This window comes from Montipora foliosa, chromosome 13, assembly GCF_036669935.1.
Source record: "Montipora foliosa isolate CH-2021 chromosome 13, ASM3666993v2, whole genome shotgun sequence".
NCBI lineage: Eukaryota > Metazoa > Cnidaria > Anthozoa > Scleractinia > Acroporidae > Montipora > Montipora foliosa.
The window spans coordinates 27,587,823-27,612,822 of NC_090881.1; the positions used below are offsets into that span (position 1 = coordinate 27,587,823).

General features: G+C 36.8%; 3 protein-coding genes across 7 annotated transcripts in view; 2 read left to right on the top strand and 1 right to left on the bottom strand.

Annotated features, from left to right (window-relative positions):
• The window catches only part of LOC137982069 (follistatin-related protein 1-like), a 9,485-nt gene extending 6,985 nt beyond the window's left edge, over window positions 1–2,500 (top strand). For 2 of the 3 annotated variants that reach the window (XM_068829097.1, XM_068829096.1), the window contains exons 10-11: window positions 177–223; window positions 1,889–2,500. In XM_068829097.1, the coding sequence (XP_068685198.1) occupies window positions 177–223; window positions 1,889–2,115 (274 nt within the window). In that variant the 3' untranslated portion in view covers window positions 2,116–2,500. Of the gene's footprint in view, window positions 1–176; window positions 224–773; window positions 1,173–1,888 lie in introns of those variants that run through there. The other variant, XM_068829098.1, reaches the window with a different exon arrangement.
• Window positions 2,501–3,765: 1,265 nt separating this feature from the next.
• LOC137982066 (double-strand break repair protein MRE11-like) lies at window positions 3,766–20,925 on the bottom strand. 3 transcript variants are annotated; one of them, XM_068829090.1, is made up of 18 exons: window positions 20,726–20,925; window positions 20,614–20,654; window positions 20,433–20,533; window positions 19,249–19,409; window positions 18,511–18,598; window positions 17,602–17,858; window positions 16,468–16,659; window positions 14,159–14,318; window positions 12,309–12,389; window positions 10,068–10,194; window positions 9,849–9,955; window positions 9,247–9,492; window positions 8,780–8,882; window positions 7,680–7,820; window positions 7,250–7,299; window positions 6,517–6,590; window positions 5,421–5,490; window positions 3,766–5,174 (listed from the first exon to the last, which is right to left on the bottom strand). In XM_068829090.1, the coding sequence occupies exons 1-18, from the start codon at window positions 20,734–20,736 to the stop codon at window positions 5,109–5,111; spliced, it is 2,076 nt and encodes a 691-aa protein (XP_068685191.1). In that variant the 5' UTR covers window positions 20,737–20,925; the 3' UTR covers window positions 3,766–5,108. The 3 variants fall into 3 exon arrangements, with proteins under 3 accessions (XP_068685191.1, XP_068685193.1, XP_068685192.1); XM_068829092.1 differs by having other exon boundaries at window positions 3,773–5,174; window positions 20,496–20,533; window positions 20,726–20,868; XM_068829091.1 differs by having other exon boundaries at window positions 3,773–5,174; window positions 7,680–7,817; window positions 20,726–20,868.
• A 110-nt stretch (window positions 20,926–21,035) lies between these two features.
• LOC137982067 (glycogen synthase kinase-3 beta-like) overlaps window positions 21,036–25,000 on the top strand; it is a 9,944-nt gene continuing 5,979 nt past the window's right edge. Inside the window, exons 1-3 of the mRNA XM_068829093.1 lie at window positions 21,036–21,443; window positions 21,579–21,772; window positions 21,910–21,993. Of these exons, the coding sequence (XP_068685194.1) occupies window positions 21,359–21,443; window positions 21,579–21,772; window positions 21,910–21,993 (363 nt within the window). The 5' untranslated portion in view covers window positions 21,036–21,358. The remainder of the gene's footprint in view (window positions 21,444–21,578; window positions 21,773–21,909; window positions 21,994–25,000) is intronic.

Sequence of the window (25,000 nt, forward strand, 5' to 3'; positions counted from 1 at the left end):
GCCCTCATTTTTACATTAATTATTTCAGATCCGGTATATGTCAGACAAGCCAATTAAGCTCCCTCATGAGAGGGGAATAAGCCCCCCGATAATGCTTGCTTGCAAGTACTGTAATTTCAAAATGGTTGTAGAATTTACATTTGGATGAGAGTATAATTTGAATATTTGCTTCTCAGTGTCTGTGCATGTGGCCATTGGGTCTGTACTGCATTGAAATGTGATGGTGAGTACATTGCTATTTCCTTTGTTGAATGAAATGTAAAGGCCTTCTGGATAGACAAAGGCAACCTTTGGTGAGGACAAGATATACCATTAGACCACTTGCATAAAATAATAGTGAACACATTATCATTCGTTTGTATTTATATTAATAAGACATACTAGCCTTATTTTGGTTAATATACAATTTTAAACTTTGCCCATCAGTGAAGCTCAAAATTAGGCTTTAAAAGGTTTGTGTCTCCCAAATATGTCATCTAACATTTCCTGAAAATATTTGTTGGGATTTTCTTAAGATTTAAGGACTGCTACTGTCCATGCATCACCAGACAACTCTTACTAGAAGTGATATATACCTGCACGACCTATAAACTTGGAATTACAAGTAACATGAGCTGTTTCTCAAAATTTTGGATCACTCAAGGCTTGGTTGATTGAATCAAAGTTTTTGCTTAACCCTCTCCCTCCTGCAGCCGCCCCCCCCCCCCCCCCCACATTGACAAGTAAAATCGTCTGGCGTTACACAGAGTAAAATCTGTAAGTGTCTCTTTCAGGACTGCAAGGGTTAAGTGGGGTTGCATTTAACTACAGAAAGACAATGGTTGCTAAGGAAGATTGTTAGTCAAGAGCCCTTCAAAAAGGTTGCATGGATGGTTCTTTGAAGTGGCATTTTCACTGGAAATCGGACATCACTTCAATCATAACACGTATGCGCAACTAGCCCCAGTTCTCTGCCGTGCATTTCAGTGAAAAACATGTAAAAACTCTCAGGAAACGAAAGGAAGAGGCAGTTTTTTCATTGGAAAGGAACCATCCCATCATTTTACATAAACTGTAGCACAGACTTTCTATGGAACTGACATCATAATTTTTTTTGACAAACGTATAATTTTAAAATCCATGCTTCAGATTTTGTTAGAATGATCTCATACTGTTGAATTAAAAAAATTGTGAAAAACATAGCTAACTTGCCGAATTTTTACGCATTTTCCGGTTTGGTCACGTGGTTTATCCAAATATGGTTGTGAGTCAAACCAGACAAAGAAATGTTAAATTGAACACACTTGGCAAAAAACGATGACTGTAGAGTTTAAAGACTTGAGAATTGACTATTTGAAGGGGTCCATAGCAACGGTTTGGTAGTTGAATGCCAACCCCCCTTAAGTGACTTAAAAATCACGAGAACCTTTTCAGTGATAGTTACAACTATTCACCTCAGTGTCGGTGGCCAGTGGTGGATATTTACCAAGCCGTAAAGTGGCGTGGTAAATATCCATCACTAGCCACCTACACTGAGGTGAATAGTTGTTTTAGTATGTATTAAAACAGAAAGATAATAGAGCTCAAAAGGATGATTTTAACTCATTTTTTCCTGCAAAGATTACCTAACCCTAACCCTAAATTCTGCGCAAATTGCTCATAGGTGAATAGCTATCCACTGTTTTAGTATATACTAATTGTAGCGGTCATGACATCAATACTACTTCTGTTTTAATGGAGGGGACATTGTTTTGATTGGTTAATTAACCCATTGACTCCTCAGGGGCCTAGGGACACCCCCAGTTGACAGAGTAAGATCGTTTAAGTCTAATTCAGACCCAGGAATCGTACCATACTGAATTCAAGAAGAGCAACGAAATGTTAATGTTACCAAGTTCTCTTGCACCAGACACGGAAGCCAACCAAGTTAGAGCACAAATGTACAAGGATGAAGCAGAGAATCACAAGTTGATTGTTAATGGAGAGGAAGCTAAGGATCTGCTCAATCAAGAGATAAGTCGGCAAAAAAACAAACAGGGTCATCATATACAGAGAGAGGTTTTACCTCTGCTCAAAACAAGACATCCCCACAAGCACAGAAAACATGGTTCAAGAAAATCATCTCATAAAGACTAACTTCTGATGGGTTATTAATTTTGCTCTTACGGCTGCACTGGATAAAAGGTCAAGAATGATACAAAATGCAATGATGCTCACAACTTTTGCAATAGGTCGTTTCTGTGCTCACTTCAGTTTTTTTTTTTATTACTCTTACTGTACTTCATATATGATTGTTATTAATCAGTCTAGCCTAAAGCCCAAAGTCAAGGATTCAGGTCAGACCATTATTCATAATGTGTGTAACCTTGATGTGTTTTCTTTTCATCTTGCATCTATTACATATTACATATTTGTCTATGCTAGCTTAAGTAACTTGCTTTCTGGTCTGTGTTGATATGACCAGTCTTAACTTGTTTTGTTGTGTTGTTGTTCTGAAATAAATGATGAAATAATTATTATATAGGTTTTTCCTCAGGTTGTCATTCTTCTGTGCCTTTCCATTCAGTATTTTCAGTCAATCCTCGATTTGATCTCTTTTAAATAATTTCCTAAGTGAAATGTTTTTAGCAGATAGTGGGATGGGATTGACTTAGATTGCTTGACTCTGATTGGCAGATTGTAGCATTCCAAAGAAAAAAGTGGTTTAAAAAGGGTTTCATTCATTTTTTATCTTTCTGACATCAAAGATGAGCACTTAAGTGATATCTAGAGGCAATACATTTTGTTTACATCAATCTGTTCTGATTCCTGCCTGCTTCGTTTTTATTTTTAGCGATTTGATTGTTTATGAATTTATACTTCTTTTGGATAAAAAGCCTTAGTGGCTTGAGGATTTTCCAAACTACTTACCTGTACCCTCTTGATGGAATACGTCCAAAGTTTTGTTTTTTTTCAGGACAATTTTTGGATACCTGGCCAAATAAAACTCTGATATGTCTGATAAACTTTTGTGCCAGTCATTAGCAGCCATAAGTATAATTTATTTCTTTATGCTGGTTTTTTGTATGATCTCAAATTGTGACTTTGCAAAAGCATTGTTAAAATGTAATCTTTTATTGATATTTTTATTTCCAAGACAAATCTTAAGTTTAAAGTTTCTTATTCCTAATTCTTTACTCAACTGTAAACGGTTTTAATATAAGCTAGTCATTGAGTAAGGAAACTCAGACAGAACTTTTTTTTGTTATATAAATACCAATGAAATACCAAGTGAGCTTTCATGCGAAGACATGATATCTTTACACATGAAGATAACATTATTTTCACATGTGAAAAAATCACTGTTGCTATGGCTACATACGAAAATCGTGCCTTTCGATGCCTTTGGTGAATGATTTAGTATTTCACTCTCTTCGCGTATTGAAGTAATATATCAAACACGAGAAGGAGTGTTTCATCGGATATCCAAACACCGAGAAGTGAGTTGAAAAACGAGGCCAAAGGAAGAGTTTTTTTAACTGATTTCGAGGTGGTTGGATATCTGATGAAACACTCTTTCGGGTGTTTGATATTGCTTCTCAAAGGAATCTGTATTTGGGATCAAAGTTGGCAAAATTTAATGCTGATTAAGACCACATATCCAAACTTCCTTCACGGTAGTGATTTCTTTTGTTTTTGGCTTATGAATTATTAATGAGTTTGAGAAAAATACTTCACAAATGAGCGCAGCAAACTCATGAAATATTTTTCAACACTCCAAGAGAATTTCGTATCTCCGCACAGCGATGTAATATCCTCTATTTATTTAACATATTTCTCATTGTTTGCCCCCAAACCACTTGAGCTTAACTACAAGGATTACAATAATACAAACTTCTAATTTTCCTTTTTTATACAGGCTCATACACACAAAAAGTTAACATGTAAGAGCACAACTTAATATAATTATTTTTTGAAATACAAAATAATTTACTTATATGAATTAACCAAACAAAATCTTTTCTTAAGCATGCTTGGAAGGTAATAGACCATGTCATTGTAGTCTTTCTTGCTTTTATTTATTAAAAGTTTAAGCACTACAAGATCTTTTTGCCAAAAGTTATATCATTATTTTGTATCAAATCTAGTTGGAGGCAAATGCATCGAGAAAATCTCAACACTTAAGAAAATACTTTTACTTCAACAAAGAAAAGAGAAAACTATATGAACAAAATTATGTTATTTTTTGATGTTTTATGGATATTTTTTTATAAACTCAAAGTATAAAAATCTATCAAGAAGCCTTCATTCTGAAATAAATAAAAATTAACTTCACTAAATTGCGAGGAAGCCTGTAACACGTTTTTCTACAAAACCAGAAATTTCTAATTGCCCTTAAATATTTTTTACACTACAGGAGTGTTACTTGGAAAAAATATGAAACCCTAAAATAATTCAGGAATTTTGATTGTGTGGTGAACGTTCATAGTTAAGTTCCGAGCAAAAGTGATGTAAAAAAAGCCGAATTCTTAGTTGCTTGCTGTGGCTCATGCTAGAAGGGCTCTTTTTAGTGCTAAAGGTTGTGTTAGTTTTATAGTTATGAAACAGTGTAAGTTACCTTCAAAAAAGATAATTGTTCTTTTATGAGGAAAATAATAATTATTCCTTTTTGGTACAACATAATCACACGGCGGCCATGTTGAGTCCAGAGGGATCGAAAACTTTTGTTTTTGCGCACCAAAACTTGTTCTCAAAATTTCAACTTGAGGCTCAGGGTATGAAATCTATTGTCTATTGTCTATGGTCAGTATGGCCAATTGTGATAATAATGTTGGCTGAGTAAGCAATGGTTTTCTCACACACTTCTGGGAGAATGGGATCTAGCATGCTTCATGTTACAAGGCTCGCTAGGGGTTCAATGTGTTTGTTGCCTTGCACATTGCTTGACCTAGTACCCTGTCCAATTCACCCTTCTTTGGTGTTTTTTGGGATTGGTTACATTCCTTCATTAAAGCTGATATTATATAGCATTCCATCATGGTTGTTTAGAGGGAACAAGCCTGTGTGGTTTTGCTTAGTATGGCTCCCAGATGAGTGTGAGAAGTTAATGTTATTCCATGACTAAGTAGATGAATCAAAAAAATCATGGACTATCTTCTGCTCCTTTTATTGCTTGGTTGCATGGAGAATGGATCGTCAGAATCTTCACTGTCATCCTAGAAAGTAACAATAACTTTTAATCATCATTATGTCGTTGTCATCATCAACATATCCTTGTCATACTCATTTCAATATTATTAACTGCACCTTTTGTGTATTAGCAGTCATTGCAGTGAGAGAATTGTTCCTAAAGTCAAGGGAATACTCACTTCCCTTCAGTGATACAGAATTTCTGACTTGTTGAATCTTTTGCAATGCCTAGCCATCTAATGGCATTTGGAGCATTATTTTGCTAAACTTACATCTTTGATAACATGGGTCACAACTGCTTTCTTGGCTCTCCCTCTTGTGGACACCTGTGTTGAACTGGGTCTGCAATTTTGTATTAAATTTGATTACAGTTAACAGATCAGAAAGGAAACAGAAGATGAAAAGTCCTTTGGGGGTGAAATGCCCAATGTTTAAAATGCATGAAGGGAAAACTTGTGTTAAACAAAACATCCTGTAGTGTCAAAAACGGAGAAATATCTACATGTAGCCTTCTGAAATATTATCTTCATTATTCAAAGTTAAGGATTTCAAACAAGTAGTAGTAGTATTTTATGCGGTTTGCCCCAGATTCGGGATGCCTGAAGGGTCCAGGTGAGACAATTACAGTGTACTGCCCTTTTTGACAATTCTGTAGAATCTGACCTTCATTGCTAGCCCCCAAACTCCCTTTTGAAACCAGTCAATAAAATCACAAAACTAGAATATCTAGTTTCATGATGTGAGAAGCAAAGATGGTGGTTAGTCAATTTTTGTGGAGTAAACATTGTAAAATGGTCATGTACTAAACAACATGTAATGCACCATTCATTGAAGGCTGAATTCTTGGCATCTTTTGCACCATAACCTTGGATCTCAGTTGTCTAAGTTTGAGAATCGTCAACAAATGTACTCGCTAAACCTGGCAAGCAAGGTGCTTTCTGTGAAATTCTCAGCATCTTTCAGCTAGCATTTAGATTGATGTAAGCCAAAGTGCACTTTGGTGGTTGGTGGTTTGATGTGACACTCTGCAGAATTACATGTTCTAAAACTAAAGAAATAAATTATTCTGGGGAAAGGAAAGAACCAGACAGACGTTCTGGCTCTAGAAGATACAGACACAAGAGGTTTTATCATGGTGCCTTTGATGCCGTAAGTACATGTATGTATACCACATGGCTGGAGCACTACACCAGCCTAGCCTTCCCAGTTCTCACTGCTAATAAGGGGTGGGTTTTTTAGCGTGCCACAAAGCCTTGTAAACAAGGAACTTGAGACAAGGTTTACTGTTTGGTGTTTGTTCAAATACAGGAAGGATAGAAAGTCTTTCCATTGGCATTTCAAAGACAGAAAATCAAGAATAATCCTTACTGTGTAGTTCTTGTTTTTTGCACAGATGATGACAAAGGATTATTGAATTCATCGTCATCATCAGAGATAACTTCCTACAAAATAAAAAACAGTCAGAAATTATCGGAATAACACGAATAATAAATAAATATTATTGGTCGATAATTGTACAGCATATGTTGTACTTGATAAAATCTTGACACAAGTCATATTTCAACCAGCTTTTCTGACAAAAAATTGATTTTCCCCCAAGAGTAAGATTTAGCTACACCCATCAGTGTCAGAAAGTGTCTACCGTATTTTGAAACCAAGTTTCATGGGAAAATAAACAATAGACTAAATTGGCTAACTCAATGTAAGTTGTACCCAGTTCAAACCCTTCAGGGCTAAAACACTTTCTTCCAGGTATTTCTTTATCATTTAAAATGTGAATGCTACATTATAATGCAAATACAATATACAAAGAACCTTAACCCCAGGAGATTTAAATTATCGGGAATTGTTAATTTTCCAACCAAACTTGGTTTAAAAATAAACAATTTTCCGATGTTGGTGGAGACAAACTTGATACCAGGTTCTTACTCTTTAGGCAATGGACTCTTGATTTCCAACAACAATAATTGCTGTTATGGTATTATCTTGAATAATATTTTTACTGGGTTATCATCAAACTTATTGATCATACCAAAATTAATGATGCAAAAAATACAAAAAATAATTGTTGCATTGTATGTATCATGAAAATTCTTATTACCTCCACCACACTGCCTTTAGGTCTTCTCCTTTTAGATGCTGAACTAAATGCTAACAAGTGAAAAAAAATTAGGTAAACAGGTTTTTTTTTTTACAAAAGAGGTTTTAAGTTCATTACCACTCAACAGTGGAGATTTCTTATAGAAACCAACATCTGTAATGTTATCATATTTCTCTTCACAAATCAAAAATAATGAATTGTGAATGTGAAAATCAAAGTAACAGAAATACAGTATTGCAGCCATAAGTGTGTCCCTGGAAATTGTGAAAAATTCAAAATAATGTTACCTAGACTTGAGATTGAACAAGGAGAAAATCAGTTGAACCTGAATGTCATTTTAATGATGTCTTTGATATTATGGCATATCAGGAGATGAATCCATCATGCCCCGCGTTTATTTGTTTGATCAGCGACAGCATATTTGACTTACAGTCCATAATAGTCCGTGAAGTGTTTGAAGCTGCTTGTGATGCTGCTCTTCCTCTCCCACGAGTCCCTCTTCCCCTTCCCCGCCCCCTGCCACGCCCTTCACTCTTGCCTCTCGTGGAGGATGTCTCAGGCTTTGTTCCTGCTGAATGTATTTTTTCGTTACTGGAAAGAAAACAATGAGATACTACGAAAACCACCGATCTGTGGAGTCAGCCCGAATTATGGAGTCACTGTTCTGCCCACTCTCTCTTGAGAGGTGTTGTGTTTGACGCTACATTTCAGGCCAGGGAACCTTTCTTGCACCTGAAGTAACAGCAAGTCCATGGCAGCACTTGCAAGCTCTTCACTGGACAAGTTATTTTATCCACTTCCCCCACGGACTCATGTTTTTGAAAATGTATCTTTCTATTGTTGTGGTTGTTTCAGTACACCTTGGCGGCGAAAGCTGGCTACTGCTCACACTGTGGGAAAGCAATTCCATCAAAATGTTAAAATGAAGTCGGCAGGGCAGTCACTCAATAATTCCGGCCCATTCCACAGATCAGTGGTTTTCGTAGTATACATGCAGAGGTTTGTAAATAGATGGTTGTTCTTAACAATAACTCTTAATAATTATTTTGTGCTTGATTCAGAACATTAATTTTGGTTAGCTTGATCATCAAACCAAAGGAAGCCCAAAATAGTCTCCTGCCTCAAAAAGAGTTTACCAGTTAAAACCAGTTAACTGAAACTACATTACCTTGTGCAATATTTTTTTTAAAATAATTTTTCTTGGTTTGCATTAAGACCCCAGAGTCTTGCCCAGGTTAAAAAACTCATTACATCTATAAAAAACATTCTATGTTCTATGAGGAACCATAAATAGAAGTATTGAAACAGCTGTGACAGCATCAATAAACCGAATTCAGAGTAAGCAACCAGTCAGAAACTTACAAAGCATGGTATGGTACGTTGAACTATTAAAAGACTTCTGATGACAAATTCCTCCTCAAAGACGTTCACGTTTGATGTGACCGCACTAAATATTCTTATTAATGGCCATTTTGAAGAGAGTTGTGTTAAAAATTGATACTCCTAGTTGTGACTTATCTTTTATCTAACCTTTGCTTGTACTTGGTCTGTCATCATCACTTCCGCTGAGGTTCATGTTATTGTCATCACCAACATCATTGTTTCGTTGGCTGGCACGAGATTCTTCCAATACCTGGTGTTAATGAATGCAAAGTATGACACCTTTAAACCCTTGAGAGGGACCAAGACTTATGTGTTTTTCATTGTTAAGATGACATTCTTCACTTCTGGTAAAACATTAAAATTATTTTTCAGTTCTACCATTAAAGACTAACATATCAATATAATTTTTGAAATTACCCCACCCAAAGGACACATGTTCAGCCCTTTAAAAAATTAATGTCTGCTCAAATGAAAGTAAGAGCTAATAAATTATTGATAGTTGTAATAATTATTAGCAGTTTCTTTGACTCATTAAACTTGAAAGAAACTGGAGCATTTTCGTTCAGATTCTTTCAGTAATGCTGCACCCTCTTTAGGAAGGTTTCAGTATTTACTTTTCTGATGTCTTCTGCATCTTTTTCATCATCTTCTCCTTCTCTTTGCCGTACTCTCTCAGTGTGTTTCAATACTTCAGTTTCAAGGTTGTCTTCGGAGACATTCTGTCTTGTCTTAAGGTGCTTTTGAGCTTGATCTAGTTGCCACTTCACTAATGTAGATATGGCATCTTTGTCATCCTTCTCCACAAACTCTCGTAGAGCTTGTGCCATCCTCCCCTCTGTTAAAATGCGAAGCTCCAGAGCCTGAAATAGAAGGAGAGGTTCCTCAGAACTTTTTTCAGACAGGTTGTTCGCAGTCATTTTCTTGAAATACATGTAATTATTGTCACACTTTTCAACCTGTGGAATAATAACCCATTCACCCCTAAACTGGCCATACTTAGTATTTTACTCTGTCTAACGCCAGAGTATTTTAATCAGTCTAAGTTAAGTGAACCAGGCAGCAGAACAATAAATTTCCTTTCACAGTGAATTGCCACTTTGAAAGTGAAGAACTTCTTTGAAGTTCCATTTTGGGAGTGAAAGGAAAAAACAACTAGTGCAAAAAAACAGCAACAACAACAAAAGAACAACAAAAGAAAGTAATATTATGTGCATACATTATCTTCTGATGTCAGGTACTCTTTGATCAAATCTTCCATTCTGATGGTATCCAGTGCTTCTGGATATAGATGAGGAAACTTAACATCATCCAGAACCTTCTTGTCTACAGCAGAGAAAAGGATGAAACATTGAAAGAAAAGAAGTCACATCATACATCTGCAACAAAGGGCTGTTGGATTTGTAACTACTATGCAACACTAGCAACATAGATGTACCTCCTTTTGTTGCCTGGGTTTTTTTCCTGTGAAAAAGTAAAATATCTTTTGGATTGGCCACCCTGTCGACAAACTGTTGCCCAAATCTTCTGATATTAAATGATGTGAATCCACCACTGTAGTCAACCTGTTCACGAGAGCAGACAATCAGTACATTAGCAACATAATGTATATTAATTATTTGTATGCATTTTTTTTTCAAAATGCTGATAAAAAAGTTGGCTATAAAAGGTAAAAGTCCTTATTTTACGAGGGTAGCAGGCGACAGTGAAGTACAGTTACTGATAAACTTGTGGGACTCATTGTGCACCTTTTACCACCCCCCCCCCCCCCCCCCCTTCCTCTGCCAATCTGAGGAAAGCCAAAACAGACTTCGCTTGAGTGAGACGGGGATCAAACTGGTGACCTCCAGCTCAGAAGGCCATGCACAAAAAGGCTGAGCTACACCTGTCCCTACTGGTTAATTTTGATCAAGACCTGAAGGTTTCCTAACCCAGTCTAACATTTCTGATGAAAGCAACTCAGGCCAGATGCTTACACTGTACATGAATGGGTGGCAAAATGATGACATACTGGTGGGGTTAATCCAATGATGGATAAACAATCTGTCCTGGTGGAAGATGCAATGCCACAGGTTTCTTTGAAACTGCAAGCTGTGGTGGCTTGTGGGGTTGAAATAATTACCTCTTTTTACATCATGCAAGGGCAGAGGTTGCAAGATTGTATACCTGGCCCCAAAACTGTTCAAAGGGATCAGTGGATTGCATGCTGGATAATTCACTATTTTGTGGTGACTAATTATTGGTTTTGAGAGCAGTTATCCATTTGAGTGATTTAGGTTGGAAGACAGCATGATCTGTCTTTTCAACAACTGAGTCCTGAACCACAAGAGTGCTTAACATTTTAACAAAAACACCAGGAACAGCTAGCAGCACAATGAACACAACAGGATTTAAGGAGGCTTGAAATAGTTTCTCCTTTTTTCACAAAAATGTAATTATTCTGTCCTTAGATATAGTTAGAGTGATCATATCAAGAAAAGTTAGGCCAGGGTATTAAGTACCCTCATAGATCTCTCACATCACATTTTCCTCCAAACTAGTGTATTAAAACCAGCTTAAGTTGTCTTTTTTGAAAAAACGGGATGGTGAAATCTTCCCATACAGCATTGCGATTTGGCATTACCATTTGGGGGTGCAGGGAGGTGCAGGGATGGCACAGTGGTGAGAGCACTCGTCTCCCACCAATGTGGCCCGAGTTGGATTCCCAGACTTGGCGTCATATGTGGGTTGAATTTGTTGGTTCTCTACTTTGCACCGAGAGGTTTTTTCCGGGTACTCTGGTTTCCCCTATCCTCAAAAACCAACATTTGACTTCATTTGTGTTATTTGTTAATTTCAATTTTAATACAGTGTCCCAAATTAGTGCTTCAGCGCTAGAACGTCTAAACACTTATTTATAAATAAAAGTCCCTTTCCTTTACCAGATTGTATTGCTCACGGACTCATTCCTTTGGTTTCAAACAGGTTTATTTAGATTGTTAGGAGTTTGTTGTTGCATTGGTAACAAGTTGTTCGAAATCTGAAACAATTGATACAGAATGGTTTAGGACTTCCTAAAGCGAGACAGATATTTACAATCAGGATATTTACCCAGTGGTGTCTGTAAGTCTATCCGTAAGCAATAATGCGATTCTCTAGTCATTAATCTCATTATGACACAAATAGTTACATATGAACATTGTATACATGTAATGTTTACACACTCAGATAATGCTAAAAATAAGCTCTAAAATATTTAAAATTTAATCTGTTAGTCAGTTTTTCATAAAAATCAGTTTTTTTTCACCAGCAGAGTTTTTTAAATTTCAAAGACAAACATTTTAAATTAATATAAGCTAACATGAAAAAAAATTACTGTCCGGAAGCAGAGCTATAAACAACTGAAGTGGCAAAATCAGGAAAAATGAAGGGGTGACAAGATCAGCATTTAGGCATGCATCACCCACTCATTTGAGTCGGTGCACGAGTTGAGCTACAGGCCTTAAGTGACCATTAAACAGTTTGTGTAAAATTCGTGAATAGGAGATGTATGTTTATAGTCCATCTATATGAGAATTAGAAGAAAGGTGACCCATTTTGAATCATGAGCTGATGCAAGCAGCTTTAGAATTACGTGTGTGGCTCACATGCGCGTGCACAGCTGAAAACCCTTTTGAACCTCCTTAAGGCAACAACTTACTCGTATCCTTATCAGGGGTTTGTCCGGCTGCCTAACGTTTCCCGAGTGTTCCCTCACTGCCTTTTCAATCAACTGCTCCACCTGACCAGGGAAAACAAAGTTTGTGAGGTAAGGAAAAAGTTCTCAACAATGATAAAGATTGTTAATCTGTGAGCTTAGAGAAGGTATGGTCTCATATTAAATGATTTTGTTTTATAGCAACTCATGAAAGGAATGCTTAAAGGGGCTAGGTCACGCTATTTTAGGTAATTTTGTTCAATTTTGTTAATTATGAGTTCTAAACATCAAATTGGCAGAGCAAGAGTCTTTCATTTGCAAAATCACTGAGAACGATTTTCCAGCTGTGTAAATGACATTTTGATATAAACTGATATAAATTTGAAAAAAGGTGGGCCGACGTTTTTCAAATTTACCGAAATCAATCCATTTCAATCCTCTCCAGTTTTGTCCATCCATGTCCCTTCTTGGCTTCCCGGTGTTTTGTTACAGTTCTTCTATAGTTTTGAACAGTTATTTTGATATTTTACTTAATTCTACGACCATTCGATCAGTGCTGAAATTGCCTAAAATTGCGTGACCTAGCCCCTTTAATTACACATTTTGTTCTGACTAATGCAACACGTGTATAGTCATATTATTTAACTAAACATAGTCATACTACCCAAAAAATGGTAAAAAAATTTACAGGTATTGCGTAAAATTAATTCAATCAGTCTTACATTGCACAGTCGTGGGCTTTTGTGATCCCACATTGAAAATACTAAAATGATTTATCTAAAACAACACACATTGGTTATTGATTGAGAAAGACTTTGACCAAGGTCTAAAAAAGTTCCAATTTCCCTCAAGCTTTAGTTTCCCCAAGTACTCTAGTTCCCCTTAATCTAAATTAACAAAACAACGCTTGATTTGACAATCTCATTTCAAATGTTGATGAGTAGTGTAACTGTTAACCCATTGACACCTGAACCACCCTGGACTGCCCCCCCCCCCCCCCCTATTGACCAGTAAAATCCATTGGCATTAGACAGAGTAAAATCAATTAAGTCTCACTCCTAGGAGTCAATGGGTTAAATGGGAACATACTACGATTCTCAGTCAAGAACGGCGCTTGGCAACAAAGTTTCAATGTTTGAGTTGCAACTTGCTTTGTTTCCAAGAGCAATGCTTACTTTTAGAGATGAAGCCTACCAAAATCTACAAGTGGTAACGCTTAAATCAAACTGGTGACCCTTACCAGTTAAATGACATCAAAACAAAAAAGTGACGCTTGGAAATGGAGTATTAAAGTTGCCTTGACAACATAGGAACTTTAACGCTGAAACTTGTGTCACCAAACTTCCCCAATGTCGTACTCAGCTCAGAATCGTTGTAGTTTTTGAGTGGATGTTAAGTGTTTTCAACAATTTTAACCACCCACTGGTTCAGTCAGTTGGTTAAGCATCAAATGACTGTGCAGGAGGTCATGGGTTTAAACCTGTGACGAACAGAACAAGACTCAAGGTCTTAAAAGAACTGAAGAGACAGTGCTGCCTTAGTAATCTTGGATGAAAACAGTTAGACTTTCAAGTCTCCCTGATAGGGACTTACAAACACAACTTCCTACATGACAACAACCCTTGTTCATAAAATTTTATTGCAAACAGTAGGGCATTGAGTTAACATTGTCTTCAGTTGATGTCACCTTCAAGAGGGCACACCCTATCAATATTGGAGCTTTGCTCTGTCGTGGCCCTCTCCACCTGGGTATTAAGATTCAAAGAAACTGGTAAACTACAATGTAGTAGGACTCAAGGGCTAAATCAATCAATTCTTCAGCAGATTGGTTGTAAAATAGCTTGAAGACTCACTTTTTCCACCAGATAAGCCATCACCCTCTCTTCCTGAGTTGGATCAAGGTCTGTGTTGCTTAATGCTATATCTTCCATGTAAAAAGGACGCACTGTCTGCAGCTTAACCTTAGTCATTCGGAACCCTCGCTGCTCTCTGATTTCAAGAATTGCTACATGCCTGTTATGACAAAGAAATCAACGTAATGTGTATTGGTAAAAATTACTGCAAAAATAAGAATAAAGTGTGCCGCAGTACTACAGTATTCATGTTGGTGGAGGGTACTCCCTCCACTATACGAAACTCCTTTAGAATGTTAGATATTAATTAATAATATTTTCTATGTACATACCCAGTATACAACCTACCATCTGTGAAAAGAAAGTGTTTACAGTTACTTGTGACAACTCCCCCCTCCCAGCAAAGTCAATCATGATTCCAACTGAGCCAATCCTGATCAATCCCTTGTGTCTCCCACAAGCTTCAAGAACGTTTTTTTAAATTTAAATTTCACCACCCATACCCCGGGTTGCTTGAAGCATGGTTAGTGCTAACCCACATTAAATACCATGGAAACCTATAGGTTTTGACACTTCTTAAAGGGGCTAGGTCACGCTATTTTAGGTAATTTTGTTTAATTTTGTTAATTATGAGCTCTAAATGTCAAATTGGCAGAGCAAGAGTCCTTCATTTGCAAAATCACGGCCACACAACAACTGAGAGTGATTGTCCAGCTGTGTAAATGACATTTTGATATAGACTGATATAAATTTGAAGAAAGGTGGGCTGACATTTTTCAAATTTACCCAAATTCAATCCATTTCAATCCTCTCCAGTTTTGTCCATCCATGTCCCTTCTTGGCTTCCCTGTGTTTTGTTATTGTTCTTCTATAGTTTTGAACAGTTATTTTGATATTTTAGTTAATTCTATGACCATTCGATCAGTGCTGAAATTGCCTAGAATTGCGTGACCTAGCCCCTTTAACCAACAGATAGCACTGACCAGGCTTCGAGCAGCTGGCTGACCTGTAGACATGGAACTCTGGAACACTGATTGTTGCAAACTAGTGACCTTCAACACACTATCATTTTTCATGATCAACCAACTTGGCAGATGAACCAAACAGTTGACATTAACCCAGTGAATGAAAGGGTTACCTTGTTTGTGAAGAAACTGAGTTACTGTGTTGGAGGAGAGTGGGACAAAAAGCGGTGGTTTTATCAAACTAGTAGATAAAGGTAAATTAACCACTGTAAAAAAAGTTGTGAGCTGATGTTTAGAGCATTAGCCTTTCATCAGAGTGAATTGGGGAATGGTGAGCTTTGCCATTGGTGCAACCATGGTGACATGAATATACAAATAAATTATTAGTCAAGCAGAGGTTTCCCCTAAATTGGATTAATTGAAAGACTGAAGTTTGTCATTCATGGCAGCTTGAAATTGGTAGTAATTATTATGATAAAATGAAGTTGTTGAAACGCCATGTAACATTTAAATCATTAACTTTCTTTTGAAATGGATTTCCAAATCTTTCTTTGCTATAAATTATCAAAAGAATGCACTTAATTCCACACTCAGTGTCGCTGTTGATAAGAAATCTTCCTTTATTTCTTGTACTCAATTTGGTGCCAGAATGCTGGAAATCACATTTCAGAGCTTCCAGATTTCAAAATTTTCTGGGGGAGTAGGCCCCCAGACCCCCTATTTGAATGGGCCTAATGGCCCCTTGTTGATAAAGTCGGCTACTTGACTAAAACCAGCTGCATAATTCAAATTTATTTGAAACCGGGCCGGCCAATTGGTCTGCAGTAGAGTGGATGAACTCCATGGTGCACAATTCCTACTAATTAATTATTGTCATAGCTTCAACAGTAACAGTACAACGAATGAAATGGTACATGAAATGAATCATATATAGGCTATTTCGGAAAATATCATAATACTCTTTGTTTGGCCCCAAAATTTTACATAAGCATTGTTTTTGTTTTCTCTTAGGACCATTGTAAGTCCCAAGAGAAACTGGAAACAAAGCATATGTAAAATTTGGGGGGACAAACAAAGAGTATTATGGTATTTTTTCGAAGTGGCCTATTGAACTGCAGATATGAACTTAAGTGAAGCTATGATCCTCGCAGTCATGAATGCAATTTTTAACAATTGTGTAGAGAAGCCTTAATAATTCAGGACTTCATTGAACCTACAAATGACCAGCTCCCAACATCAGTGGCTTCATAGCTCAATTGGTTAGAGCATCGCACCAGCATTGTGAGGTCACCGGTTCAAACTAGACCAACTACCTGAAGGTGCAAAAACACTTGTTAGACTTACTTGGATTTTGCTTCTCCCTCACATAGTGAAGTGGCCACACTGGAACCAGGTTGACTTATATAAAATGACACATTTGAATCTTCTGAATTTTTGGGGTCTATAATACACTCATGTTCATGGCCCCATATCACAAGATCGAGGAAGTCATCTAGAAACTTCTCTGGAATGTAATTAGTCAAGCCATGCTTTGACCTAGAGAATTAGAATAGAGCAGCAGTTATGTCACTTGCAGAATTTGAAAAAAAAAATCATATTTACTAGGTAACCCACGACTCCTAGGACTAGGAATGGCACCATAGTTAATAGAGGGGAATGGTTATGAAACCTGACAACTTTCTTTGTTGAAGGTTTCTGTTCTCTTTTTTGGCCTTGACCGTGCACAAAACACAATAGTTGTTTACTCCGTACTGAGGAACTAAACAATAGAAACGTGTTGGTTACATAATTCATGCATAGTGTATGAGCACAAAACAAAAGATCATGCACGGTCGTGGACTTTCCAACCTAAATCTTGGCATCTTTGTTTGCTCCTTTGATGTTTGCCGAACTACCAGTCCCCTCTATTAACTATGGTGGCACTGAATAGATTTTACTCTGTCTTACACCAGACGATTTTACTCATCAATGGGGGCAGTCAAGGGAAGTTCAGGTGTCAATGGGTTTAACCCATTCACACTTCAAATGCCCTAGGATGCCCCCCCCTCCCCCCCATTGACGAGTAAAATTGTCTGGTGTTAGACAGAGTAAAATCTGTTAAGTCACTCCCTGGGGTCAATGGGTTAATAATAATAATAATGATAATAATAATAATAATAATAATATTATTATTATTATTATTTTTATTATTTTTACAAATAAGAATATCATCGTAATTTTATGACTTTTTTTTTCTTTAAAAATTGTATTTGAAAACAGGTCTATTGTGCTTCATAATAGTCTCTTTTTTAATGGATTGCGAAATGAATTGTAAATAGGTTTTAATAGTTCTTTTTTTTTTACTTCTAATTTGTAAATAGCTATTAAAACATTAAAAAAAAAACGAAACAACTTTTAAATTTGCAAGACATGCTAATAAAGGGATTATTATTATTATTATTATTATTATTATTATTATTATTATTATGATGTAAGTACCTGTTTTGATGCAGTACAAAGACATTAAACCAGGAGTCAGGATCTTCCCTGGGTCTCAGCATTTTAATCTTTTGGTTTAAAAATGTCCTGTGGAGTCTTTCATCTCTGATGGATCCCAGGCCATACAATGCCAGCTTTGCTTGCCCCTTCTGAATCAAGATTGGCGACACTGTAATGTCGTCAATTGAAGCAGCTCTACCAAAGTAATTGACAAATCCACACACACTGAGCAAATCCAGAGCACACAGATTACCATCCTAAAAAGGAGTATGAACAATAATAATAATTATTATTATACTATTGACATATGGCATCGTACATTTCACCAATAAAAGTAAAATATAAAACTTTAAGGTAAAGGCTGTTTAAATTATGAGTCTAAACGTTTTTGATCACTTTGATCATCATCAGATCTACACTTCGACTAACTTCATCATGAGACAAACAATAATATTCTACATTCTAGCTTTAAAATATATGTATTTGTAAAAGCAAGTACTTGATAAAAATAAGGTGGAGTGACTATAATTATTTTAGATTCTTAATGTACATGTACGTCTGGCCATGTAAAATGACATTTTTTTAAAATGTAGAAATGTCTTGGTGTGTGAACATCACTCCCTCTTTTCTTGGAGGTGCTGCCATTGCAAAGTCCTCTGCGAATGATTATAGTTTTATTGTAAAGTTGCCATCTCACATCACTTCTAAGATCCTTAACCCTTTCACTCCCAAGGGGGTCCCCATTGACAAGTAAAATCGTTGGGCGTTAGAGTAAAATCTTTAAGTCTCATTGGCACTTACAGGAGTGAAAGGGTTAATGGGGGCATTAATTCAGGGACCTGAAGAGTCCAAAAAAGGGCTACAGCTTGCAACTGTAAATACAGCAACTATAAAATAACAATTTCTCACCCCTGCTGGATCATCGTGATTTCCATGTATTGAGAATACTGGAATTGATATGTTGTAGTTGGGATCCTCATAGTTAACCACAGGGAACCTGAAAAAGTACATCACATTACCTGTAACCCCTTTCTCTCTCTCTGTCCAATGCCAGATGATTTTACTTGTCAAAGGGTTAACACATATATTTATGGTGATGGTATGCAGATTGTAACAATCTTCTTGGTGTTAACTAGAAATTCTAAGAAGGAATAAGAGAGATCTAGCAAAAGAGTTATACAGAAATGTACAGCACAGTAAATTAGATGTTATTACCAGTAACACAGAGCACATACATGTAATGTCCTCATCGTTAGAAAAGTCAAACTCAAAGTGGTGGTCCCCTTTCCCTTTCATGAAGCTTATGACCTCAGGGATGAACTCCATAATTATGTTTTCAGGGCTGTTAACAATGTATTCCTGCACATTTTCAGCCATGCATTAAAAGAGATCTTTGCAGATCTCAGTTGCTTCTCCCTAATCATGATCCATGTCCCTTACTTCATTCATCGTTGAATACGCATAACATATTGTTAGACAAATCAGGACGTTTGCATGAAATCCTTGAGTTACGGAACGAGGTACTGCTTTCACAATTTAAAAAATGGGCGTCACTGACTTTGTTTTGGAAGAAAAGGCATGAAGAAACACTAAATAAGTTCATCACTCTAATAAAATACAAATACTTAATAACTTCATCTCTCTAACCTCGAATTGGAGAAGTTTACAGACTGGTCGCTGAGGAATTCTAACTGGCAGGGTTTATCACCCAGGCAGTAGTTTCTGAGCAGAGCCATGGTATTGTGTAATGTTTTACGAGAAGGTTTATTTTCGTGAAACAGATCCCCACCAAGCAAGATAAAATCCACCTAAAAGATAAAAATTAATGACAATACAGAAATATATAATTATATATTAAAACACTATAATGTTAAAATAAAACTTACATGCAGTCCATGCCTTGGAGCAATAGGGCTTGACGTTTCCAGACAAGAGGGAGACCTTTGGAGAACTAGTGTGTCCATCAAAGCCAGTAATTTTTCTTTTTGCTTGGCACAATGCCACAACATTTTTGTTAGAATTGTCGTCTTGATTGTTCAAAACCTTTAGATGCACAATAAATTTGGTTCCACAGCTTTTCCCTTAATGAATCCTGCCAATGTTTAGCAGGGGTGGCAATAGAAATAGCTGTTTCTACTGCTAGTGGTAAGGGGAGCAGGGTTACTGCAGGTGTGAAAAATTGGTTTACACCGGCCCAATGTGTAAGTTGAGTTAACGTGTAACTTTGAAAGGTCTTCCTCTGGGTATTCAACAAAACCCAAAATTTGATTTGATTTACCTTAATTTGATCTGATTTGCAGTTACTGTAACTTAGAGGAGCATTTGTGCTCTGTAATTTAAGCTTAAGAATATAATTTAAGTGATTATCATTAACAAGGGAAGTTACCAGTACAGGGATGGTTTGATACATCATCTCTCTACCCCTGATGCACTTTTATTTCTCAGCCCCAATGCAGGTGTGAGAGCTCACATTACCGAAGCATATCTATCTGTAATTAGGGAAGATATCTGTTTACAAACATTGCTTTTGTTATTTCAATGTGCCAGCCACAGGAACAAAAGATCCTTTGTTACGACAGCCAATGAGGTTCCGGTTGGCACATTAATGACAAAAGGTGATGTCAACAATGCCTTCCCTATACCTCCATCATGGGCAAGTATTGTCGCTGCCTTTTACATCAATTAAATTTCTCAAGGATCTAAGCATGCTTTAGGCCTTTTGATCAGGTTCAAAGCATTAAAATAATTTGTGCTTTCCCCTGTAAGAATTAGTCTTGCAAAAATCGGAAAAATAGAAACATGATTATTGATAAGAAATTGCATGTGCCCACATTTTTGCTCTTGGCTATCTGCAGTATTTCCTCAAATGAAGCCAGTGAATCGTTCCCTCGAACCTGATCCTTTTCCAAGTATCCTAGATGGCAATCTGAGGCTGAAATGAAATCCACCATATGTCGATGTCAGCATATAAATGTCTGTAATAACTTTTGCAAATATTATGAATTTACTCACCCACGAGAACTGATATTGTATTGTCAGGATCTTCGTCGGGCCTGTTAAAATAAAGTAATCAATAAGATAATATTGACAACTCACACGTCAAGAAAGCCACAAGAATGCTTACTGGACCGCCATCTTGAATCTCGCGCTATTAATAAATCCGCTGACCGAGGATTATGACATTGGAAGACTCGTTCGGTAGTATGCTTTATTCGTCTTCTAAAATCACACGTACTGCTCAAAATGTTAAAATAAAGTCATACAAAACGGTTATCGAAAAGAGAGCATTTTGAAAGACGAATCATGTACATCGTCTTGTTGGTTGTCTTGTTGCGAAAAAACCGGTTTACTTTCGGGAGGTGTCGCTACAACTTCGGATTGTTTCGTCACCGTTGCCATTGGCTAACAAACTTCGTTGGGGGCCCACGAACAGCACATGCCTGCAGTCGCAAGCGCCATTGTGATTTTTTTGTGTCACTTGCCCTTCGCCGCGTTTCCGTTGCTTAAAAATACCTTAATCGTTCTTGGAACGAGTTGATCGGCGATCAGACATCCTGCTTAGGGACTCGTGAAACCAGCAGTGTCAATTTTATCCCTCAATGATCGGAAAAGTGTGCAGTTTAAGGAGCATTCAGGGAAATCACTTTTCGGCATAAGGTTCCTTGAAAGCAACTCTCCATGTTGAATATAAGCTGACGACGGAAATGTAATGGTTCGGTGATCCTTTGGGTTCATCTGCATCGTAGACTTTACAATCATGAGCGGACATAGACCAAGAACAACATCGTTTGCTGAAACAAACAAGTCGCATCCGCCGTCTTTTGGAGGGGTGAAAATAAGTCGTGAGTATGGACCATATCCATTTCATAAGCCTACCACCCTAGAGTTTGACGCCGACGAAACCGCCACATTCGCGGTGCTGAAAATTTTTAATGGCTTAAGTTGAAGCAGATACAAATTAACTGTTCGTTTTGTAGGGGATAAAGATGGGAGCAAAGTCACAACCGTTGTAGCAACTACAGGTTCTTTGCCAGATCGGACACAAGAGATCAGTTATACTGACACGAAAGTTATTGGGAATGGCTCATTCGGAGTTGTGTATCAAGCAAGGATGTGTGATTCTTCTGAGCTTGTGGCTATAAAAAAAGTGTTGCAAGACAAAAGATTTAAGGTAATTTAGTTTTTATCAAGTCCTTTTCAACCACATAAAATCATTCGTCCTGTGATAAGTTAATTTCCTGAGAGCTGGGCGACATAAAATGCCGAAATAAATCCCACCAATAATAACATCAACTTTTTTCTTTTCAGAATCGTGAACTCCAAATCATGAGAAAATTAGACCACTGCAATATTGTCAGATTACGATGGTTCTTCTACTCCAGTGGCGAGAAGGTTGGTATCATTTTTTATATTGACCGGGTATAGTAATTCATTATATTTTAATAAAAGTCGAGTTTTCTCCGCAGTATCCACGTTGAGTTTTCTCCGCACTATCCACTTATCCCAATTTTTTTTTAGTAAATTTGTAATATGTCCTTAGCCTTGTATACTGGGCTCAACAACTATTTCTTGTTAGCACAGATTTTAACTCAAATTAAAAGGCCTTGGTGGGCGTTCAATCACTGGTTGCAATAATTCACTGAAGCTAGCATTCTATTCACACTGGTCCAGAAAGCCAGCGTCACACACTGTTATGCCAAGGACACGAAGGCAAGATCGAACGAAGAGTCGCTTGTTTGAAGCATTTTGAAAAAATTCAAATCTCCCAAAACGAAATATTTTTTTTCTGTAGAGGGTAACAAGTCTTTCGTCATATTTACCGAAAAAGAACTTTAGCTCGAATATATTTCCGAATTCAGGCTTTATATCAACAACCAAACTGTTAACGAAATTGTAGGTGATGTGGCTGCTAAAAATTTAAGATGCTGTTCTTGTTGCTTTCTTGTTAATTTTTCGATTCGAGCGTGATCTTAGGCTGCTACTTCCCAACTATAAATTGTGCCTTTTAAGATGCAGCTAATGGCCGGTTATGTGTAACTTGTGTCATGGAAGCCCTTTCCGAGTGAAATTTCCTTTAAAACAACATCTTGCTTTGCATGTTAATTTCAGTCTTGGAAGAAGACCTTGGTTGGTGTGAATTTATCATCCAGGTTTTATTTTTAAACAGCTGTTTTTTGGGGCCCATCATTAAGTATAAACCATAACTACAAAGTTGTGGCATTTTAGCAATAAAGAGTGATCCCCATTTTGGCACTTGCACTCATACTATAAAGTTATTGTGACAATGTAGGTTGATGTGTCATTCTGTTTTTGTTTGCTTTTGTTTGGGTTGTTCTCATTCAAGTCCATGCGACATCCACAATTCCAATATACTATTACTTTTGAGGATTATTTCAAAGTTACTTTCAAGGTATATAGTGTCCCTCAACATTGTAGTTCCAAGTCTAAATGTGAATCTGAATTACAGGTGTACATTGGGAATGGGCCGTCAAAGTTATTGTTGTTGTATCTTTAAAGCAATTTTATTTTACCGTTCAGGTGCCTAAGAACCGTAACTGATCTTCACTTAGATTGCTGTAGACATTTTCTGTGATAAGTTTGGTGGAAGATGTTGAGTGAAAACTAATAATTATTATTATTTTGTTACTCAACAAGTAATAGATGGATGTTGTTTGCAGAATTTAATAAAGCAAACCATTAATTAATAACAACAACTCACACTTCTTACATGTAAAAACCATTGAAATTCTATATTACTAAAAACATGTGGTAGAAATTATGTGATTTAATGGCCAATCATTCACTCTGAAACAAAAATTAATGGTGGGTAAAATGCTCTGTAATTCTGAGCTCTTATTTTGCTTGCTTGGGTTTACTTTTTCCAAAATCTGTTTTTGTTCCTGGCTTATACAGGGGCTCAATAACAGACTTAAGCCTATGTGGAGTAAACTCTATCTGAACCTGATGTCAATTGAAGTGTTTACATCATGTGACCATATGTTTGTCCTAAGATATTTTTTAAAGCTAGAGCAACCTTATTTGTTTTGCTCCAAAGAGTAATGCTTGTGTTTTAGAGCTGGTAGTGATACCAAGTTTGTCGAGGATGTTATTGAATATTGTTGTGATGATGCAAGATTTCAAAAGAGTAACATGATATTTTATCAAAACTAATTCCTAAATTGCTTAAGTTGTCCATTTAAGTGCAAGAATAATTTCTCCCTTTTGTTTTCATGATTTTCATTGTTCATCAAAAATGTAGGAGATCTAAAATCTAACCAAGTTTACTTTGTTTTGCAACATTTTGCCACCAAATTTTTAAAAATCTTATCAAGATTTGTATCCTTGATAGTTTTGAAAATTTCTTTGAACAGATTTGCTCTCATTCTCATTCAGTGTTTGAGCTGTTTTAGCATGTGTTGTGACAGGATGAAAGTCATGTGATAATTTTTCTTTTGTCATCATCCAATAATAGACTATGATTGTTTTGTTAAATGCTAGTATTATTTCCAGAGAGGATGTTAAGCAATAAAGAATAGAAGAATAGTTTGACGGGATAGAAATGTTGGTTACACATATTGCAGTGTGTAAGAGAGACAAGATTGAATTTTAACCAAATCTGTGCTTTGTTCTCATCAAAATTTCACTGTCTTTTGCTTGAAATTTTGCAAAAAATGTAAAATACATTACAGTGTGTGGGACAAGGGAAGTTGTACGTAAGCACTCTTTGGACAGAAAGGGTTCATTATGATTATCATGGTTGTCACAGGACAGAAAATGGTAAGGGAAGCAAAAAATTCTTCAAGGTCAGGGAAATTTCAGAGGGAATTTCACTCCTAGTCAGGAAAATTTCAAGTCTTTGAGAGAAGTTAGGGGAAAGTGAAATTTCAAGTTTACTAATGTATTTATTTGCCAACTCAGCAATGTTTTTGTATGATCACGAATGCGAGCTGTTAATGTCAAAGTGAGTAAAACAGAGCGGAGGGGAGGTTGGAGGTCATTACCAGGACTAATTTGTGAATTTTTTTAATTTGGTGTCTCAGGGAAATTTTACATTTATGATTTGTCTGTGCCTTTGGAAACCATGGTTATGATGAGGGAGCTTAGCGCACACATTTTTGAGATGCAGACTGCGACTGGAAGAGAACATTAATTTTTGTGTGCCAGGAGAGTGGTGTCTCCCAGATTTTTATACTAATCATTTCTAATGGAGAAAAGATACTAGGCAATGTAAATGTGGTTGTGTGAAGACAAGTTAACTGGGAAAACAGCTTGCTTCCAGCTGCTGTCTGCGTCTCAAAAGGGCGTGTGCCTAAGCTCCCTAGTATCATTATTATTCGGTCACTGTCTTTTGAACTTTGCACTTTGCACTATCCAATATCCAAATCCTCTCAAATTCTGT